At 44.1% G+C, this 22,395-nt stretch overlaps 1 protein-coding gene and 1 long non-coding RNA gene across 3 annotated transcripts in view; one reads left to right on the top strand and one right to left on the bottom strand.

Annotated features, from left to right (window-relative positions):
- lmx1al (LIM homeobox transcription factor 1, alpha-like) overlaps positions 1-18,406 on the top strand; it is a 29,819-nt gene extending 11,413 nt beyond the window's left edge. Inside the window, exons 4-9 of the mRNA XM_014192693.2 lie at positions 14,090-14,322; positions 14,556-14,716; positions 14,917-14,994; positions 15,245-15,362; positions 15,653-15,808; positions 15,901-18,406. Of these exons, the coding sequence (XP_014048168.2) occupies positions 14,090-14,322; positions 14,556-14,716; positions 14,917-14,994; positions 15,245-15,362; positions 15,653-15,808; positions 15,901-16,058 (904 nt within the window). The 3' untranslated portion in view covers positions 16,059-18,406. The remainder of the gene's footprint in view (positions 1-14,089; positions 14,323-14,555; positions 14,717-14,916; positions 14,995-15,244; positions 15,363-15,652; positions 15,809-15,900) is intronic.
- A 1,223-nt stretch (positions 18,407-19,629) lies between these two features.
- LOC106600916 (uncharacterized) lies at positions 19,630-22,311 on the bottom strand. Of its 2 annotated transcripts, XR_006769161.1 has the most exons (3): positions 21,870-22,311; positions 20,601-20,761; positions 19,630-20,207 (listed from the first exon to the last, which is right to left on the bottom strand). It is a non-coding gene; the product is annotated as an uncharacterized lncRNA (long non-coding RNA). The 2 variants fall into 2 exon arrangements; XR_001327915.2 differs by lacking the exon at positions 21,870-22,311 and having other exon boundaries at positions 20,601-21,198.
- Between the last annotated feature and the right edge of the window lie 84 nt (positions 22,312-22,395).

Raw genomic sequence — 22,395 nt, 5'->3', positions numbered from 1 at the left:
TTTTACTAGGATTAAATGTCAGTAATTGTGAAAAATTGAGTTTAAATGTATTTGGCTAAGGTGTATGTAAACTTTGACTTCAACGGTATACTGAGATCATGTGACACTTAATTAAAGTCCACCTGTGTGCAATCTAACTAATTATGTGACTTCTGAAGGTAATTGTTTGCACCAGATCTTATTTAGGGGCTTTATAGCAAAGGGGTGAATACATATGCCCGCACAACTTCAGTAAAAATGTAGATTATTTTGGTTTAAAAAAAGTAATTTTCTTCAGTTCACCTCACCCATTTGGACTATTGTGTCACGAACCAGCTCGAAGTTCATAACAAGGGAGACAAAGTGGAGATAAGGAATAACAAAATATATTTATTAACTGAAGTAAACTAAATACAATCAACAATGGTTTGTGTAGCCAGTAATCAGTATTGTAAGCGAGTGTTTGCGTGCATAACTGTGATAATGAGGGGTGTTGAAAGGTGCCAAAGCAAACAAACGGCCACAAAAATGCCACAACCAAAATCTATGTCTGTCTGCATGGAGCGAGAGTCTCCCCAATGAATGAGGTGTATTTATCCTGGGACACACCCGAGCCCAGGTGTCCCATTTCGCTGATGACCCTCCTGGCTCCACCCACTGACATCCTATTAAGGAAAATGAGAGCAAAGAGAAAGAATTCGGCAGACAGAGTGGGAGGGTCGTCACTCCCCCATAAAACTAGGGACCAACAAGGAACTCGGAAAACTGCGTCCCAAATTGACCCAGCCTCTGCGTCCCAAATTGACCCAGCCTCTGCGTCCCAAATTGACCCAGCCTCTGCGTCCCAAATTGACGAGGGGGTACATGTTCACACTTCCACTTTCCCCAGCAACCTTCGCACACAGGAAGCAACGTTTAAGAGGAAAGAAGAAAACAAGTCCAGAAGGGAACTGACAGGAACGACAGAAAAAGGACAGTACCAAACAATGGTCAGTCACGGAAACATTCAGGAACAGGGTGCACAAGAGCACGTCAGCAACAAGCTCCAACGAAAAGAACATCTCAGGGTCCTTCTAATTACATTTTGGCAACACCAACATTTTTTTAGACATTCATCACTCATTTCAATTTTGTAGTGTTCAGCGATCTTCAACAGCTGTTCTTTAGTACATCATTTTAACAGTTCCTCTGATGGAAAGCGAATGAACACGTCTACATTAGACGTCATAGTCACAAGTAAATACAAAAAAAAAATCTCGCTCTTACCCCCTGCTGAGCACACCAGACCGGACCACTAGAAGATAAATGACAACCACACTGGGCACCACAGAAGAGAGATGAGATATATATGGAGCTTCCCCAAAACCTACAGTAACTCAACCCTAGTCTTCGTGCGGATTTGCGGTGGGTAATTACGCACTGTAGCCCACTGGCAAGGGGAAAAAAAAACCCAGCAAGCTGGCAGATTCCCCCCATGCCACAGATGTGCCCCAGAGACAACTGCTCAGTCCACGGACACCACACAAATAAACAAAATAACCATGCCCAACGTACCCCAAAGTGTAACACGTCGCTAAGCCTAACAGGGGAAAAAGAAAGGCTATAGCAAGTTTCACTACCCTACCCAAATCTCCCACTGAGGTACATAGCCGATTGTACTCACCTCAGACCGATGTCCCAACAGCAGGTAGAGCAAGAGTCTCCAGCATGGGCAGGGGCCTGGAAACTAACCAATATACTCTTTCCAACGCAGCACACAACCAACTAGCCACCGCAGTGGCAAGTTACCCAAACAAACAAAAAAAGGCAGCCAATACTGGGCATTAAACATTACAACTCAAAAGCTGTAACCAAAAGATGCAAACAAAGCACCTACAGAGTTTTCAAACATTAACTCCACGTTTTCTCCCAAACACAACACGCATACAACGCCCAACGACACTAGTATTAGTCCTTCGTAATGCAACAAAGTGCTACATGCTAAAATGTCTAGGAACCAACCTTATGATCCCGGACGAGCCTCCACTTGTCACGAACCGGCTCAAAGTTCGTAACAAAAAGGAGACAAAGTGGGGATAAGGAATAACAAAATATATTTATTAAGAAAACTAAATACAATTAACAATGGTGTGTGTAATCAGTAGTGTAAGTGTTTGCGTGCATAAAAGTGATAATGAAGGGTGTTAAAAGGTGCCACAACCAAAATCTATCAGTGTGTCTGCATGGAGAGAGTCTCCCCAATCAATGGGGAAGAGGTGTATTTATCCTGGGACACACCCGAGCCCAGGTGTCCCATTTCGCTGACAACCCTTCCGGCTCCGCCCACTGACATCCTATTAAGGAAAACAAGAGCAAAGAGAAAGAATTCAGCAGACAGAGTGGGAGGGTCGTCAAATTTCTGTATGTCCATTACATGAAATCCAAATATAAACCTATTTAAATTACAGGTTGTAATGCAACAAAATAGGAAAAAAGCCAAAGGGGATGAATACTTTTGCAAGGCACCGTATATGTTGAGTCTCTCTCTGTATAGTGTGTATATGTTGAGTCTCTCTCTGTATAGTGTGTATATGTTGAGTCTCTCTCTCTATATTTTTTAAATGTAACCTTTATTTAACTAGGCAAGTCAGTTAAGAACAAATTCTTATTTCCAATGATGGCCTACCGGGGAACAGTGGGTTAACTGCCTTGTTCAGGGGCAAGACGACAGATATTTACCTTGTCAGCTCGGGGATTCGGTCCAGCAACCTTTACGGTTACTGGCCCAACGCACTAGGCTACCTGCCGCACAATATAGTGTGTATATGATGAGTCTCTCTCTATATAGTGTGAGTACAGTATATGTCTGTCTCTGTGAGAGACTTGGCACACGTCTTTACTGGTGACCTTCAGAAGATCAGTAACAATGTCTCCTTGTGTTCCCTGCAGTCACTCCATCAGCACCTCACACACACACACACACACACACACACACACACAGACACACACACCACTCCCCGGCTCCCCCTCAACCGTGAGCAGGTGTGTGTACTGCATGATGTACGGGAGGAGTGTGTATGATAATTTGGGGTGAGTGTGTGTGTGTTTGTGAGTCTAAGAATTTAGCAGAAATAGTGGAAAGCTTGAGATCAGTTTTTTTTGCTGTAACCCTTTGCGGTCTGGAGTTGTATGTGTTTGCTGATGGTTTGGCTTTTGGTTTGAGTTATTTTATCTGCTGTACGTTATTGCAAATGATCTCTTACTTAAGCATAGATTCGATCAGTTTATACAAATGCGATTCGCATGTCTGCGATAGGTATAACACGGGAAGCCGCTTCTGATTGGACAGTTCCAACGCAGTTCCACCTCCGACATCGCCTAAATAGAACAATAATACTGCTATGCAGAAGTCGGTTATCGCGGGCTAAAGTCGATCTGATTGAATGGAGCCCTTACTGTATCATTCCCATAGCACTCTAATAGTGACCTTGTAGTGACTGACTGGGTCTCCTGTGCTAGTCCTAAGACTGTGTTAGCCCGCTGAGCTAAGCCTAGGTATTAGCTTGGGGAGCTAATCAGGGGTTAAATTGTGAATTCGGAGTTGGGGGATTATGGTTGGAGCTGGATTTAGGGTTATGGTTGAACCGGGATGTGGACTTGAAGCTTGGGTAAGGGTATTGGTTGAAGCTAGGGTTAGGTTTCCTCATTACATGAGGAGCATGGTAACAGGTAATCAAATGGCTACCCGGACTATTTGCATTGTGTGCCCCCCCAACCCCTCTTTTTACGCTGCTGCTACTCTCTGTTTATCATATATGCATAGTCACTTTAACTATACATTAATTTACATACTACCTCAATTGGGCCGAACAACCAGTGCTCCCGCACATTGGCTAACCGGGCTATCTGCATTGTGTCCCGCCACCCACCACCCACCAAGCCCTCTTTTACGCTACTGCTACTCTCTGTTCATCATATATGCATAGTCACTTTAACCATATCTACATGTACATACTACCTCAATCAGCCTGACTAACCGGTGTCTGTATGTAGCCTCGCCACTTTTATAGCCTCACTACTGTATATAGCCTGTCTTTTTACTGTTGTTTTATTTCTTTACTTACCTATTGTTCACCTAACACCTTTTTTGCACTAGAGCCTGTAAATAAGCATTTCACTGTAAGGTCTACACCTGTTGTATTCAGCTCATGTGACAAATAAAGTTTGATTTGATTTGGTTCCACTCTGCTGTGCCTAGATGTTTGCCTCCTCCCGCTACGGTATCTCTGTCTAGCCATGGTTTTCAAATATTTTCATATTTGTCCTTTTTTCTTAGGCGAGAGGTGTGTGTGTGTGTTTACTGCACACAATTTCCAAGAGACACAGACCGCTGCCCATCCAGACTCTCCAGTATCCCCCAGTCACACTCTGATACGCACACACACACACATACACACTCCACACACACTTCCCACAGAACAACAGAGAGCAGAGTCTCCAGGCTGACCCAGGTCTCAGACCAATAAAGGCCCTGCGCCCTGGGGGCCCGGCGGGCGACTCGAGCCTGGAGGGGCCTGGAGCCCAGGTTCAATATCAGTCTGGAGTGGGAGGCCCCCCCCCCCACCACCACCACCACCACCACCACCAAGCAGCACATAGCCTGCTCCTACTGCACACACATATGGAGTGGATATCAACACGTAGAACACTACAGTGGTTATCACTGTATCACGATAGCTGGTGGTAAAACACCATCGATGTTTTTAGTAGTAGAGACATTGTAGAGAGAGGGGCCGGAAATGATAGCGAGAGGTTCGTGTGGAAAGTACGGCACCCAAGGTGGTATCGCCGGTAACTGCTAGACCCAACCCTCTGGCCCTGCAATGCTGGCTCTAATAGATCACTCTGTGGGGTGGGAGACCCTGTCTGGAGCAGGGGAGACTCCCACAGTCACACGGGAGCGGAGACCCCAAGAGTCACAGCCAAGTCCAATGTTCACTGACCCAACAATCTCTCAAACTGCCAGGCCAGAAGTCCACCTTCTCGTCTTACGTGGTTCTACGTGGAATCCCTGTTGTGCTATGCTGCGATTGAGAACAGAGAAATCATGTCTTCCACACAGATACAGCATCTCTCCCACCCGTCCCCCTCACGCTCCTCCCGCCTCCCTCTCTCGCTCCCCCTCTCTCCATTACCTCGTTCATCACTGTCTGGTTTGTAATAATATTTCTCAATTCCAAACCTCATTTCCCGCTCGTTGAGATTGATAGCAGTGATGACACCAATCAGTTTATCTCTCCGTTTATCCCTCGTTTTCTCTTAATCGTCTCTCCGCTCAGCGCCTCTTTGTGTCTCAGGACGGGAGGAGAGGGAAGGTGGGATGGAGGGAGGGGGTTGATTGGACACGGCGCTAATTACCAAATGTACTCAGCCACTCCAGTGATGACAAGCCTAAAAGAAGAACTATATATGCACAGTACCTGTATATAGTTATATTCTGTATATACCATAATATACAGTATAACTGTGCAAGGAGATGGATAGTTAGTATGCACAGTGGAAAGAATGGGTTAAATCAAGCATAAGACATTCTACCCCATACTGCTAAAACATATATACTGCTAAAAAAAGATATGCCAAAACCCACAAAGCTGATTGATCAACACAACTGCAGCAAGCCTAAATCAAATCAAATGTATTTATATAGCCCTTCTTACATCAGCTGATATCTTAAAAGTACTGTACAGAAACCCAGCCTAAAACCCCAAACAGCAAGCAATACAGAAGCCTACTGTACAATGCAGCACACAGTCAGAACCGAAGCATAGCCTATTGCAGCCAATGATATCCATTCTGAAGAATTATTTGTAGAATTGTTAGGAATTCATCCCATGTGTTTGCACTCACTATAGTTCAGTCTGAGGGAGTGTAGGAGTGTGTTAGGGATATGTTGTTGCTCTTGGCTCATACACAGTCGTCCACAGGGGTATGGTCAGACAGACAGACACAGCCACGTTTAGTACTCCATATCCAGACTGAGGAGTAGTATTGTGGTTTTTAACGCAATATCTTGTCTCTATCTGAAATGACATTAAATGGCATTTAAAGTATTTCATTATAGTGCACTATATAGGGAATAGGTTGACAGTCTGGTCAAAAGTAGTGCCTCTATATAGGGAAAATGGTGCTATTTCAGACAGTCCTTCTGTTCCACCAGACACACAGTAAGGGTTCTCACGTCACCTCCCAGCTCAGGTCAACAGGTGATGCGGGAGAGCGAGAGAGAGAGAAGAGGTAGGAAGAGAATAGAGATGGAGAGACAGAACCTCACAGTGATTTATATCAAGGCATGCATTGTGTCAAAGCTATGCAGAGAGAAAGGACAGAAAGAGAACAGAGAGATGACTGAAAACGAGAAGAAAGTTGGAGAAAGTTGATAGAGAAGATAAATTGCAGATCGGAGGGCGAGCATGGGATAAAAGCAACAGAGGGAGATTTAGGAGAAGATGAAAGCCATGGAGGAGAAGACAGAAGAGCAGGAAGGTGAGGTGTGTCTCTGTCAGCCCCTAGTAATATTGCCACGGTTTTTGCATAATGCCCGATGAGCCCCAATCATCTGGCCTCCCCCACAACAATTTCATTACAGACAGCTAATAAATGTTTCATGGAAGAACAAGCTGCTCGCCTCGCCGTTATTAAATCTGAGATAATAAAAGAAGAGCGAGAAAAGAAAAGATGGGGGGGTGGACCCGAGAGAGGGAGGGAGGGAGAGAGACAGAGAGAGGCAGAGAGAGAGCGGTGTCAACATTCTCAAATCGGGGGGCTGTATCTCCAGTTTCTGGGGCAACGGGTCCCCTCCCCTCCCCCTGCTCCCTCCCCCTTGCATCCCGCTCCGCCAGAGAGAGACAGGAAATGAGAAACCACTAGACAGGATATTGCGTTCTGGTGGCCTGGGGATTAGCTGTTTTATCTAAACACACACACACACACACACACACACACACACACACACACACACACACACACACACACACACACATATATACACACATATACACACACACACACACACACACACACACATACACACACACACACACAGAGACTCATCCATATCCTCGCACACATCCACACACTCCTCTCACACTCTCCCAAGCATCAAGCACAGTGTTCTGCACAGTTTTCAGTCGTTACTCTTTGCAGGTATATTCCATTTGGTCATGTTATGCCATATCTGAGCTGTCTTTCAAGGGTCAAATCTTTCAGTCGAGATCAGATGTGGAGTATGGAGTATCTCAAGTATTATTAGGAACAGTGTAAATAGTTGAGAAAAGAAAAGTGTATGGAAAGACTGGTCTGCTAATCATTAGCAATAAACCTTGATATTGTATTTTATACTAATCAGAGGGTCATTCATACCGTATAGCTCAACACATAGGCTTTGAAGGAAATGGCTTCCATCTGCGTGTGTGTGTGGGATTGCAAGTTGTTTCTGTTTGTATATCACCGTTCTGTGATGTACCGTGTCTGTGACGCATACACTCCAAGAAATGCTGGGTTAAAAACAACCCAATTTGGATTATTTGGTAACCCAGCACTGGGTAAGTATTGGACAGAACACACGCTGGGTTATTTTGACCCAGCCAGTTGTTTTTGGGGTTGTTGGGATTACCCAAACATGGGTTAATTTAACCATCAGTTGGGTATTTTTTACTCTCATTCTGAGTTGACCTAGCAGCTGGGTCTGTTTTCAATGTAATCCTTCAATTATTTTCAGATAGATTTTATTTGTCTACCTGTTATTTTGTTTTTGCATTTTACACATTCTTCAATCTATAACATGAAGATAATTTATTACATACTGTATTATAAACTGGGGTGGTTCGAGCCCTGAATGCTGATTGGCTGACAGCCGTGGTATATCAGATATAGGGAATGACAAAACATTTTTTACTGCTCTAATTACGTTGGTAACCAGTTTATAAGAGCAATAAGGTACCTCGGGGGTTTGTGGTATATTGCCAATATACCACGGCTAAGGGCTGTATCCAGGCACTCCACGTTGCGTTGTGGTTAAGAACAGCCCTTAGCCATTGTATATTGGCCATATACCACACCCCCTCGGGCCGTATTCCTTAAGTGTACCACGGGTATGACAGAACAGTTATTTTTACTGCTCTAATTACATTGGCAACCAGTTTACAATAGCAATAAGGTACCTTAGGGGCAGTGGTGTAAAGTACTTTAAAGTATAACAAAAATATTTTTGGGTGGTATCTTTACTTTGCTATTTATATTTTTGACAACTAATGTACTTTTTACTCCATACATTTTCCCTGACACCCGAAAGTACTTGTTACATGATGAATGCTTAGCAGGTCAGGAAAATGGTCCAATTCACACACTTATCAAGAGAACAGGTGGTCATCCCTACTGCTTCTGATCTGGCAGACTCACTAAATATAAATGCATTGTTTTTAAATGATGTCTGAGTGTTGGAGTGTACCCCTGGGTATACGTGAATTTTAAAAACAAGAAAATGGTGCCATCTGCTTTGCTTAATTTAAGGAATTTGAAATGATTTGTACTTTTACTTTTAGCAATTACATTTTCTTTTGATACTTAAGTATATTTAGAAACAAATACTTTTACTGGGTGACTTTCACTTTTACTTGAGTAACTTTCTATTAAGGTATCTGTACTTTTACTCAAGTATGACAATTGGGTACTTTTTCCACCACTGCTCGGCGGTTTGTGATTTATGGCCAATATACACTACATGACCAAAAGTATGTGAACACCTGCTCGTCTAACAGTTCATTCCAAAATCCTGGGCATTAATATGGAGTTGGTCCCCTCCTTTGCTGCTTTAATAACAGCCTCCACTCTTCCGGGAAGGCTTTCCACTAGATGTTGGATCACTGCTGCAGGGACTTGCTTCCATTCAGCCATGAGCATTAGTGAGGCCGGGCACTTAGGCCTGGCTCGCAGTCAGCGTTCCAATTCATCCCAAAGGTGTTTGATGGGGTTGAGGTCTGGGTTCTGTGCAGGCCAGTCAGGTTCTTCCACACCGATCTCTACAAACCATTTCTGTATGGACCTCACTTTGTGCACGGGGGAATTGTCATGCTGAAACAGGATAGGGCCTTCCCCAAACTGTTGCCACAAAGTTGGAAGCACAGAACCGTCTAGAATATCATTGTATGCTGTATCATTAAGATTTCCCTTCACTGGAACTAAGGGGACTAGCCCGAACCATGAAAAACAGCCCCAGACCATTATTCCTCCTCAATCAAACTTTACAGTTGGTTCTATGCATTGGGGTAGATAGCGTTCTCCTGGCATCCGCCAAACACAGATTTGTCCGTTGGACTGCCAGATGGTAAAGCGTGATTCATCCCTCCAGAGAACACGTTTCCACTGCTCCAGAGTCCAATTGCGGCTAGCTTTAGACCACTCCAGCCGACAGTTAACATTGCGCATGGTGATCTTAAGCTTGTGTATGGCTGCTTGGCCATGGAAACCCATTTCATGAAGCTCCCGGCGAACAGTTCTTGTGCTGACGTTGCTTCCAGAGGCAGTTTGGAACTCGGTAGTGAGTGTTGCAACCGAGGACAGACAATTTTTGCAAACTACGTGCTTCAGCACATGGCGTTCCCTTTCTGTGAGCTTATGTGGCTTACCACTTTGTGGCCGAGCCGTTGTTGCTCCTAGATGTTTTCACTTCCCGATAACAGCACTTACAGTTGACCAGGGGCAGCTCTAGCAGGGCATAAATTTGACGAGCTGACTTGTTGTAAAGGTGGCATCCTAGAACGGTGCCATGTTAAAAGTCTGAGCTCTTCAGTAAGGCCATTCTACTGCCAATGTTTACCTATGGAGATTGCATGGCTGTGTGCTCAATTTTATACACCTGTCAGCAACGTGTGTGGCTCAAATAGCCAAACTAATTTGAAGGGGTGTCCACATACTTTTGTATATAATGTACCACGTTGCGTCATGCATAAGAACAGCCCTTAGCCGTGGTATACTGGCCATATACCACATTCTCCTCGGGCCTTATTGCTTAATTATAATAAGGTATATCACCTTATTGCATCCCAACAGTGGGATTTACATAAGCTTTTAGGGAACTCATACACTTCTGTAAGCTTCATTGAAGCTAAACGTGATAACTATATAACAGAACAGATTAACAGGAATGACATTTACTCTCATGGGTGGCCAAAAAGAACTATCTGAAAGCTACACCCCTACTAAACTAGGCCTCCTGTTTTTGTATGCGTGCGTCTTTTGTGTGTGTGTGTGTGTGTGTGTGTGTGTGTGTGTGTGTGTGTGTCACGAGCGTGTGTGTGTGCGTGTGTATGTTTGTGTGCGTGCCAGTGTGTATATGTGTGTGTTTGCGTGTTTGTGGTGGTGGCGGAGGGAGCGGTATCGTGGGGAATGCTGGGAAATTTTAATAACACAGGAGCAGTGCAGGGAGATTTAATAAAAGGAGATGATGTGATTACTGAACCCTGGCTCTGAGCCATCCTGCTTCACAGTGCAATATCCGCTCACACACACACACACACACACACACACACACACACACACACACACACACACACACACACACACACACACACACACACACACACACACACACACTTGAACATCCACACATACAATCACACGCTCACACATAGACACCAAAATAAAATTATACTAAAGCTATACTAAGATTGTAACATCCAGATTCACTGTAAAGATCTCATACCCACAGCCTCACCTAAACTTACATTTCCAATATGCTAAAACAAACACATACCGAATATGCATGCTTCCGCATATAGGAGCAAGCAGCTCCACGTACACATCAACATACAACTAACACATGAATAAGATCAGAGGACTTGCATTCGCTCCCCAAGCTAATGTCTCGGCTTTAGCTCAGTAGGTTAACAGTCGTAACCCACTGGCGTGCAAGAGACTGGGGTTCGAACCCAGTCAGTCTCATTGGTGCCGTGAATTTGGGAGGTCAAAGTGCCAAACAGGGTGAAATGTAACTCAGTTTGCTTATGAATGCTTGTGATAATTTCGGAGATACCTATATAGGCTTCATAAAGGGTTTATGAAGGCTTCATTATGCCTAAAAAGTTGTGTTTCGTCTAAAGTGGGACCATTCATCTTGATAGCAGCCATGAGCCATTTCTCCTCTCCCTGGGTTATGGGGGATGCGGCCCAAATGGCACCAAATCCCCTATATAGTGCACTACTTTTGACCAGAGCCCTATGGGGCTTGGTCAAAAGTAGTGCACTATAAAGGGAATGTGGTGCCATTTGGGCCACAAGTCGGTCTATTGTGAATTACACTTCTATTAGGGGGATTAGACTGATCTACTTAGAGACCTCCCTCAGTGACTGTTGCCCTCAGTTTCCAAGTTTAGTAAATTCTACAATATGTGGCACTATGAAATGGGATTAGTAACCAAAAAGCAGGATTTAAACACTGCAGAGGAATTGTGGTCTGGTGACCGTTGTCCCAAGTCGCCTTTATGTTGAGTAAATTCTGGCAGTATAAAATGGGATTAAAAAACAACAACTGGGATTTAAAGGGGAAATCTGCGGTTAAAACAATAACAAAACCGGCACCCTGCCATTGGTTTTGTAAACGGCTGAGGGATGGAGAAATGTAACTACTCTCAAATGTATACAGAGCTATTGATGTAAAGACTGACCATCCATGAGATCAAATGTATAGTTTTAACCAATATTTTGAGGCTATACAGTGTCTGTTTAATTACTTTGTTTATGAACAAATCAGTAAAACAATCTTATAATTTGGGTAATGATGGGGTAAGACAATTGAACTAAACTCATGAGGCACAAGTTTCATATTCTTCAATAAGGAATGTGTATATGTCATGAATGTTAAAGTAAAAAAAATAGCAGATTGCCCCTTTAAAACGATAGATTCTGGTTTGCCATTTTCGGGGCTATTGGATGAGATATTTTACAATTGCTGTAGGCAATGAGGCAATTAAGAGGAGGCACTTGAGAGAACTTTCTGTGTGTTATAGACAGACAGCTTGGTATAATGGAGTGTGAAGTGAATAGATGGTGGTGGTGGTGGTGACTGGATTAGTGGTGAAGTGGTGCTCCTCGATCGGTGTGTGTGTGTGTGTGTGTGAGTGTGTGCACGCACGTGTGTGTGTGTCTGTGAGTGTGTGCACGCACGTGTGTGTGTGTGTAAGTGTGTTTGGCAAGTGAGTGTGTTTGGTTCAGTAAGTATTTGTGACGGTGGCGGGCTGTGATTGGGGTAATTTTCGGGAGTGTTAGCTAGTTTTGGCAGACCGATGGATTGAGATAGATTATCCGTGGCAGCTGTGGTTCGGACAGGGCAAGATCACAGATTAGGAGCTCTAATGTGCCGACCTGGCTCACTCTCCTCTCCCGCTTTCCTCTTCTCACCTCTTCCCCTCTCCGCCCTTCAGATTTGGGGTAGCAACACCTTCCTCTCACCCAGTCAGGGAGCCTTAACGCTTCTCTTCCTCTTTCCCTCCATCTTCCTCCCTCCGTCTCTCTGTCCCTCGTCATCCTGTCACTTTCTCATCTCATCCAGTCATCCCTTGCCTCGACAGAAATATTTTTCTCTCACACTCACACTTATTTCTATGGCCTCTCTTTCTATGAGCTAAGTCTCTGCCACAGCAGACCTCTTGTTTGCAGTCTTGTTTAATGACCCGGGATTTCCCCAGTGTCAATATGTCATCATATGATTAGGCGTGTGCAGGTGTGTGTTTTAGATATGTATAGATATTGTAGAAATGTATATGGAAGTACTCACCGTATATTGATGAGTAACCTGGGTTTCCTGTAAATATATGTGTGAGTTTATAGGTTGGGTTAGGCTAGAGAGACAGAGAAAAAAAGAGTGTGTGTGTGTGTGTGTTTGTGTGTGTATTTTGGTGTGTAAAAGAGAGAGAGATTAACCCCATGCTATGGCCAATCCCTGGTTATGAGTTTACAGCGTCTGTCTGGGCATCGCACTGTTTAAACAACAATCTAATTAATCCTGTCTTTATTAGTTTCACTGAACTACAGAGGGAGGGAGCGAAGGAGAAGGGACGGAGGGCGGAGAATCGGGAATCCTGTCAGAAAATACTGGAGGGAGATGGAAGGAGGGATGGGGGGGCAGAGGGATAAAACAACTGGGATTCAAGAGGAATTTAAAAGCAGGAGTTTTGGGGCCTTTAAATTGAATTGATATGTTGATGAGAAGAGAATGAAGAGTGGGAGAAAATGAAAGGGGTTGGGACACACGAGAGGAGTGGTGAAAAGACAAAAGGAAAGTAGACAACGAAGCCCCGTGAATGACAGTGTGTGAACTGTTAAAAAAAAGCACGATGCTTGTTTCACATGTTCTCTTCTAAATCCTACTAATTGTGAATAGTAGGTAATGATGGGCTAGAACACTGGACCAGCTCGTTAAATAGATTCATGTAAAGAATTAGTAAAATACCTAGAATCCACCAACACTTCAGAGCAGGCTCCCTATACGTCAGTTGAATACTGCCCCCAAGTGTCGTCAGTGAAGAACGACATTCTAAAGCGTTACCACGTACTGTTATTGCAGGAAACGCATGTTAGATGTTCAAGCTTTAAGTTCTGGGAAATGCTGATGTGACCTTTAATTATATATCGTACACAGGTTTGGTTGAGAATCTCCACGGGTGCAAATGAGGTCTAATCTTTCAGGCAATCTGTGTCTGTCTCTCTGCCTTTGGGTGCGTTCCAGGTTGTCTTTAATTCAGTCGCTCGGCACATCTCAGAGGACCGCTAATATCATGTTAGTGAGACATTACAACACTCCTGCAAGCGATGTGAGACCTGATCATCTGCAGCCCGACTTCAAAAAAGACAGTTTGGAAGGACACCTCGAATGAGGCCTTAAAAGCTCTGCGCTGCTGTGTGGTCAAGACGGTGTCTTCTGCACATCTAAGAATATTACTTAATATTCCTACTGTGACGTTAAACTAACTCTTCTTCAGGACTGCAAAAAAGACAACCTGGAACACACCCGACTGCAATAAAGACACCTGATCTATTACACACTGGAACGCACCCTTTCCCCCCTCTGTCCCTATAGGCTGTTTGTCAGGAAGTGCAGTGCGTGCCTGCAGGTGATTGGCCGCTCAGAGCTGATCATGCGTGTGCTGGGGCAGGTGTACCACCTGGGCTGTTTCAGCTGCTGTGAGTGTGAGCGCCGGCTGCAGCGCGGAGACGAGTTTGTCCTGAAGGAGGGCCAGTTGCTCTGCAGAGGTGACTACGAGAAGGAGAGAGAGATGCTGGCTGCCATCAGCCCCACACCCACTGAGTCAGGTAACAGGAAAAGACGGGGCGACCAACAAATCAATCAGTCAATCAACCAATAAAATCACTGGATGAAATCTAGGTGGCACTTTGTGCTACGGTATAGAAAGCGCAGGAGATTACATAATTACACAGTGATAACCTAATGACTTTTTTTTTCATTGGGATTCACTACTAGGCACCATATGATACCAGTTTGTCTGTCAATTGAAGATCCTATTTTCTCTCTCCACACCCCTCAGTGAAGAGTGAGGATGAGGATGGTGGGGGCGGTTCTGTAGGGGGGAAGGGCGGCGAAGGGAAGGACCACAAACGGTCAAAGCGACCACGCACCATCTTGACCACACAGCAGCGCAGAGCTTTCAAGGCCTCCTTCGAGGTGTCCTCCAAACCTTGCAGAAAGGTAAGCAGACCAGGCGTAACACGGTTTCTTTGTTTTGTTCCTTCTCTTTTTTCCTTTTCTTTCACTTTCTCTCTCTCACACACGTGCGCGCGCACACGCACACACATGCACGCGCACACACACACACACACACACACACACACACACACACACACACACACACACATTTAGTGTCATGGCTTAATTTCTCTTATCTTCAGGTGAGAGAGACACTGGCAGCTGAGACCGGGTTGACGGTTCGAGTCGTGCAGGTGTGGTTCCAAAACCAGAGAGCAAAGGTGAGATATTTGACCTGTCCTGAATCCCCCCCCCTCCCCGCCCATGACACTAATACAACTAATAACACTAATCATGAATCTAATGGCCCAATTGCTCTGAAACTGCATGCAAACATTTATTTTAAAGGCTAAAGCACAGTTAAAGGGATAGTCCACCCAAATAACACAAGGAAGAACTATCCTTATAACGAACGACAGAGCAATAGCGCCATTGAGTCCATTATCAGTGTGTTGGTCCTGTGCGTTGCAGATGAAGAAGATAGCTCGCAGGCAGCAGCAACAGCAGCAGCAGCAGGAGCAGGAGCAGCTGGGAGGGTCCAGGAGAGGGCCGAGCAGGGGGAGCCGACAGAGCAACGATGACAGTGAGGGTAAGAGGGGGGAATAGAGCAGGGATTTCACAAAAACCTTGTAGCTAACTGGTACTTAACTCGCGGAACGGTAGATTTAGAAGTGCTTAATTTGACCGTTTTTGTTCATTCATGCTCAGGAAGATTAGTCTTTCGCTACAAACGTAACAATTAAAAGAGTAGCTTGCCAAAGTAGCGAAGTTTCAGGAAACTCACCTCAAGGCAGGTGAAACAATGTCTCTGGAGGTAAAGGGGCAGGACGAGAGGAAGAGATGCAGGGATTGATTCATGTTCTGTCTCTCTCTTCCCAGACGGTTCTAGTGGTCATGGATTGGACGGTCTGTTGGCGTACCCTTCGTTGCCACGACAGCAGCTACTGGCTCTGGACCCCAACATCTACGGAGGAGAGCCGTTCCGCCATGGCCTCACACCTCCTCAGCTGGGCTCTGAACATCTTCACTCCTACGGTAAGAGAGGGGGGGAGAGGGAGAGAGATAGAAAAAGTCCGAGCGAGATGGACGGACCAAACAGAGACATACTAACTCTATTTCCCCTTTAGATTCAGAGACTGTGTTCCACGATCTGGACAGCGACGGGAGCCTCAGTCACCTCGGCGACTGTCTTCTGGCAGCGGCGGACGGTGGGCTCCTGGCGGGGCGGGTGGGAAACCCCATCGACCGCCTCTACTCCATGCAGAACTCCTACTTCACATCCTGACCCCTGACTCACTCCACCAATCACCACTCAGAGAAGCAGCTAATGGCCGGTTATCCTACTAGGCCCACAAGGTCATCACACCAACCATGCTTGAGCTGGGTCCATATCCATATCTGACCAGGCTTATTGTACATTACCAAGTAAAAGCATAATAGGAAACACCTGGGTCATGTTCAGTAGGGCGGAAACGTTAGGAGTGAAACGGGGAGTACTACCTTAACTTGTCCACTAAGAACACGTTTTTCCATACCAAACACGACCCAGGTAGCCATTTAAGATCTTAATTATGACTTAGGCCGTGTCCGAAATCTGGCTTGCCCATTACTTACTTAAACTGCATACTGTGTACTAATCGTATTACATACTATTTAGAACGTTCGGTTTAGTGCAAACGTATGCAGTAAGCAACAAACATCAAAATACTACTCATCCATACTGAGAAGGCGTCATCGAATGCGCCGTTCGCTCTTGTTCCCCGCCATTCTTACATTTTTGCAGAGAGCATTGGTCCGTTGCTCCAGGCAAGCTTAAATCAAGGGCAGCTAAAGTATTTCAAAGAAAAGAAATACTATTTGAACCCAGGTCTGTCAGGTCTGTGTGTTTGTGAGTCAGAAACCTATGTTACTTATTAGGTTGCTAATGAATGGGGAGTGTTTCATTCATTAGCTCAGGATCTGACCTGCTTGTTGTGCCCACGTGGTTAGGGAGTCTTCTTGGCAGCAGGGTTAAGGAGTTAAGGAGTGGGTTAAGGAGTGAAGACGCATACCAGAGAGGTTACAGCAGGCTAAGGGCAGAGCTGCCTCCAGAACACGATTCAACCCAAAAAGCGTTGTAATGGAGATGGGCACTGGTTCATAGCGTGGATGGGGTCAATTCAGTCAAATCAAAAAGTGAATGGGAGTTCAGCCTAAATTAATGACTGGAACAAAGGTACTGGGTGGATTTGGAGGAACATTGGAGAGATAGATTTCATAAGAGGTTGAGATGAGTTGAAGAGTACAGAGTGGCACGCTCGATTTGTATGGGAATGAGTGAAATATGTGGGTTAGGTAACTTAGGTCCAGAGTTTGCTCTCAGGTTAGTGTGTCGGTTAGGATTTTTAGCAATGTTGTACGAGAAATGATTTACAAATCACTGTAACCCGATTAGTTCACATTAGTCAACGTAGTGAAAGGAGATGTGTAGACCGTAGATAACATCAGGGTCCTATAGAATAGTGTTTCTCAACCTTGGTCCTGGGGACCCAAAGGGGTGCACATTGAAAAGAGAGCGAAAGAAGAAAGAAACAATGTTATGCCTGGTCTGCTTACCTTTCTGCAAGGTTTGGAGGACACCTCGAAGGAGGCCTTGAAAGCTCTGCGCTGCTGTGTGGTCAAGATGGTGCGTTGTCAGGTGCGAAAGGCCAAAACTAAAAATGTACACCCCCTTTGGGTCCCAAGGACCAGGATTGAGAAACACCACTATAGAGTAGACTAACAGGGTCATTCAGATAACCTTATAAAGGAAACAGGGTTGTGTAAAGTGTAACGCTTTCATGTAGCTCTGGTTCAGGGTTTTATGTGGGGTTTGCGTAGGAATGCTCAGCATCAGCAAGCCGTTCGTAACACCCTGGACCAGAGCTAGCGTCCGTGTAATTATTTCTTTGATACTGTGAAGTAGTCACTAAAAGGTGCAGGAGTTGTCCTGGGCTGGAAAAACACTAAGCCCTAAGGAAAATGTAGAAGTTGAATACTAATTGGTGTGTAAAATATAAGTAAAAAGTATGATTAGGCCCTGGAGTTTTTCCAGTTCAGGTCACAGGGTCAGGAAAACTACTGGCCCTAGCTACGATAAACAAGTATGTGTTCCAATGTAAAATAATTGTGTTAATATTATTGTTGTTACAATGAATACTACAGTACTACTATAGGTATAATCACTGTAATTTATCTTTGATCGAAAACACCTTACAATAGACGTTGTTCAATATTTTGTACTCTTATGGTTAAGTATTTATGTTGTAGCATGAGCTGTGTGTGCCACACTTTCAAAATGTAAATAATTACTACTATGAACATAGCACTGATGACAGTATTTTCCTATAGCTTATACCCACACTGGGACCATTTTGTGGAGTCCACTTCCTATATGATTTCTCATAATTGACTGATGATATATATTTTTTACAGTATAGTATTTACGTGGATATAATTTATTGTGTGATACATTTCTCTGGAAGGTATGAGAAATTCCTTAATCTTAGATTTTGTCTGAAAGATATTGTTCAAGTTTTTGTTCTGTGACCTCTTCCAGTGTGTGCTTTTTTGAGTGTAATGTCGCATTTCTTCAATATAACCTGTCAATTCAGAGTCCGACTAAATATGCCCACATTATTCTGATTATGTGTGACACTGATGATGCAAGGCTTCTCCTTCTACATTGAGTGTACAAAACATCATGAACACCTGCTCTTTCCATGACACAGACTAACCAGGTGAATCCAGGTGAAAGCTATGATCCATTATTGATGTCACTTGTTAAAATCACTTCAATCAGTGTAGATGAAGGGGAGGAGACAGGTTAAAGGAGGATGTTTAAGTCTTGAGACATGGATTGCGTCAAAGGGTGAATGGGCAAGACAAAAGACTGAAGTGCCTTTGATCGGGGTATGGTAGTAGGTGCCAGGCGCACCAGTTTGTGCAACACTGCTGGGTTTTTCCATGCTCAAGTTTCCTGTGTGTATCAACAATGGTCCACCACCCAAAGGACATCCAGACAACTGTGGGAAGCATTGGAGTCAACACAAGTCAGCATTTCTGTGGAACTCTTGCACCCCCCTTTTGCCCTCAGGACAGCCTCAAAATGTCAGGGCATGGACTATACAAGGTGTTGAAACTCAATATTAGGAATGTGTTCTTAATGTTTTGTACACTCAGTGTATGTAAGGTATGATAGGGAGCTATAACGTAATTATAGAAAAGAGCCTCTGCACGTTGTTTGTGTCAAAGTTTTTGAAGACTGACATTTCTAAGGAAGAATCTCTCCACTTGATTGCGTCTCCCTCAGCCTTTAATAAGTGAAGCAGAAAAGGGGGCCTGTTCTGGTTTGTAGTCAAAGGGTACATAACTCAACACCCTCCCTCTTGTCTGTCTCTGTGGTCACACAGATTGTAACTCCACAGCCCCCTCCTTCTCCTCCATCCTTCCTGGGCTCTGTTCCTTCCTCCAGCGGAAAGCCTCCTCCTTCATCCCCTCTACTTCTCCTTCCTTCCACCTTTCCTCAGCTCCTTCAAATTCTAATTCTCCTGGCCCCTTCCCCTCCTTCCATCCTTCCTGCACTCCCTCCTTTCCCTCAGCAAGTGAGTAGCCAAGGAGAGATGTGTGGGAGAGATATACATTCCACAGTTGAATATTCTACCGTGACTCACTCCAACTTGAAGAAAAGGAGAGTGGGAGGGAGAGAGGGGCACCCTTGTGTAGCACCATAACATCAGACAGCATGTATCCAAACTGGATGAGTAATAGGACTGAAATATAGGAGTTTCATGATAAAATTCACCCAAAATAACATCAAGAGACAACCACACCGCAAACAAGGGATACTTATATATCACGCAGTTGTGCAAAGATATGCTGTGGAGTAAGGTTACAAAGCTAACACCTTTACACACATTCATTCTCAATATACATTTGAGAGGCAAAGAAAACCATTTATGCTGCTACCTGAGGTTATCACAGTGTTGTAAATATGTATTACACACTAAAACCTGCTGCATAGTCAGTCGCACTGAGTGATTCATTTCACATACAGGGGAAACGACTCCTCTGATTCCCATTGTATTTCAGAGAACTGTAGCGTCGATGAGTTATGAAAGAACTTCAACAAATAACCCGTCTTGATTCTTGACAGTTTCGGACAGAAATCAGTCCCAGCAACTTGTAAGTGTCTAGGATTTTTAGTTCTCTTGACAAATCCTAAAGTAGCCATGGACAAGAGTCCACTTTATCCACGTACCAAGTCAGGGTGCTATCAAAATGACATGGGCATTGATTTATCCATGATTGATAGAGCAGTCCGGCGTCAGTGTCGCAGGAAGGAGATATCTTCTCTGAGAGGGATGGATTATGGTCACTGGCGGGTCCTAAGAGGGCTGAGGAACCGGGTTCACTGCTGAAAGAGGAGATACATTATATTCACTTCAACTACTACACCAAATATTCAAAAAGGTAATCTCTCAGAAACAGATTACGTAAACATAAATTACAAAATTGCGCAAGATTTTAGTTCTGGGTTAACCCGAGATGATCAAAATGGTAAAACAAATACAGTACGGAGTACGGACACTGGACAGGTATGAATACTAAGGACAGAAAGACCCAGTTTATGCCACGTAATAAGATATTTCTTTAGTGTTTACTTTTGGGGGTACTTGAAGAGGAAAGACACTGATGTAAAGCACTCTCTCAGGGCCAAGGGGAACCAGTCAAAAGTTAGTATAATCCCAAAAAATTGAGGGCTGTGATGAACGAGCCGAAGACTGATCTACAATCAGTGAACACTCACCCACTCCGGTAAGGTCCACTGTCTCTGCACAGCCGAGGAAGCTCGCTACGTGTACTGAACAGGAGGTAGGTGAGTTCTGGTTCTCTAGTAAGCCGTGTTCAAACTCTGTAAACTCTTTTGAACAGTCTGTCCGGATCACAGGGATCTTCTGGATCACAGGGCTGCAGAAACATTGATCGACAAGATCTTGAAGAAAACAAACACAATCCTACACTTCACAACATCAGCACTGTACAGTACTCACTGGTTTGACTTCTTGCATCTGAATTATTTTCACACCAACAGTTCTTTACAGTAACCCAACCTAGACCCTCAAAGGACAAGCAGCAGCACAGTGGAAGGAATAGGGTCTAGGCCTAGGAGAAAACCTGTGCAAAGCCTATGGTCTAGTGTTAACGCTCCCGGCTAGTCACATATACTGTTCCCCACTGGAGACCCGAGTTCATTCCCCATGTCCACCCTTCTTACTCTCTCCCCCCTGTTTCCAACTTTCAAAATAGGAATAAACCTAGAGAGGAACCAGACTCGTGCTGCTGCTCCAGTTTCAACTGTTCTGCCTGCGGCTATGGAACCCTGACCTGTTCACCGGACGTGCTTGTTGCACCCTCGACAACTACTATGATTATTATTATTTGACCATGCTTCTCATTTATGAACATTTTAACATCTTGACCATGTTCTGTTATAATATCCACCCTGCACAGCCAGAAGAGGACTGGCCACCCCTCATAGCCTGGTTCCTCTCTAGGTTTCTTCCTAGGTTTTTGGCCTTTCTAGGGAGTTTTTCCTAGGGAGTTTTTCCTAGCCACCGTGCTTCTTTCACATGCTTTGCTTGCTGTTTGGGGTTTTAGGCTGGGTTTCTGTACAGCACTTTGAGAATATCAGCTGATGTACGAAGGGCTATATAAAAATAAATTTGATTTGATATGACAGTTATAGCAATTACAACAAAAATCTATAACATTACTGAGAAGTTTATTGTAGCTGAAGTGGTCCGTTGGTTTATTCATTAGTTTTGACTATTTTGAACATCTCTGTTACCAGTTTTAAAGCTTTTGATAAAGCTAACATAAGTGCATGTGACAGATGGGGAGCAATAATAAATCTAGTGTTGCAATCTCCAATTGGATCCTCTTTCCTAACCTGTTATGAAAAGTTAGATCTGACGATAATTTGACATAAATTGGATAAATCCCTTCTAGCCATGCAGAAGAGGTATTTTTTTCGGTTACTTGTCAATTTGTATTTAGACATTTTTGGAGTACATACCGGGAGTAAATGAAGATTTGCTTAGCGAAACTCCATATTTGGTGATCAACGAACGTATTTTGACATTATATAGCTTGAATTGGAGTTTTAATCTGAGCCATCTCTGGACTTCAGAGGTCTCTAACACACAGATACTGGTGCAGTCACAACTGTATTTTATTGGTGTGAATGGCTACAGTTAATAACGTCGATTTTTTTACTAAAATAGATAGCTATGAAATGGAATCAAATGCATAACGTTGAAGACACATGTTTGCGATGGAGGTAATTTGACGGCTTGTTTAGAAAGAAAGTAAAGTGAGAATCAAGGTTATAAAACACGTGTTCACAGCCATACACAGAATATCTACCGCATACACCCTCCTCTATTTCGATTGTTCGAAACCACTTGCATACTGCCATTGTTCTAACCCATTGGTCCTGGGTTGTTGTCAATCACAGATTTTGACATTTCCGCACGAGTACAAAAGCGTCGATTTCTTAAAGGAGAAACAACCGAATGCCCTGTGATATTTTAGCCTTTATG

This window comes from Salmo salar, chromosome ssa03 (genome assembly GCF_905237065.1).
Source record: "Salmo salar chromosome ssa03, Ssal_v3.1, whole genome shotgun sequence".
In the NCBI taxonomy this organism is placed as follows: Eukaryota; Metazoa; Chordata; class Actinopteri; order Salmoniformes; family Salmonidae; genus Salmo; species Salmo salar.
Note: the sequence above shows the minus strand (reverse complement) of the source record. Positions and strands in the feature narration are given on the sequence as shown.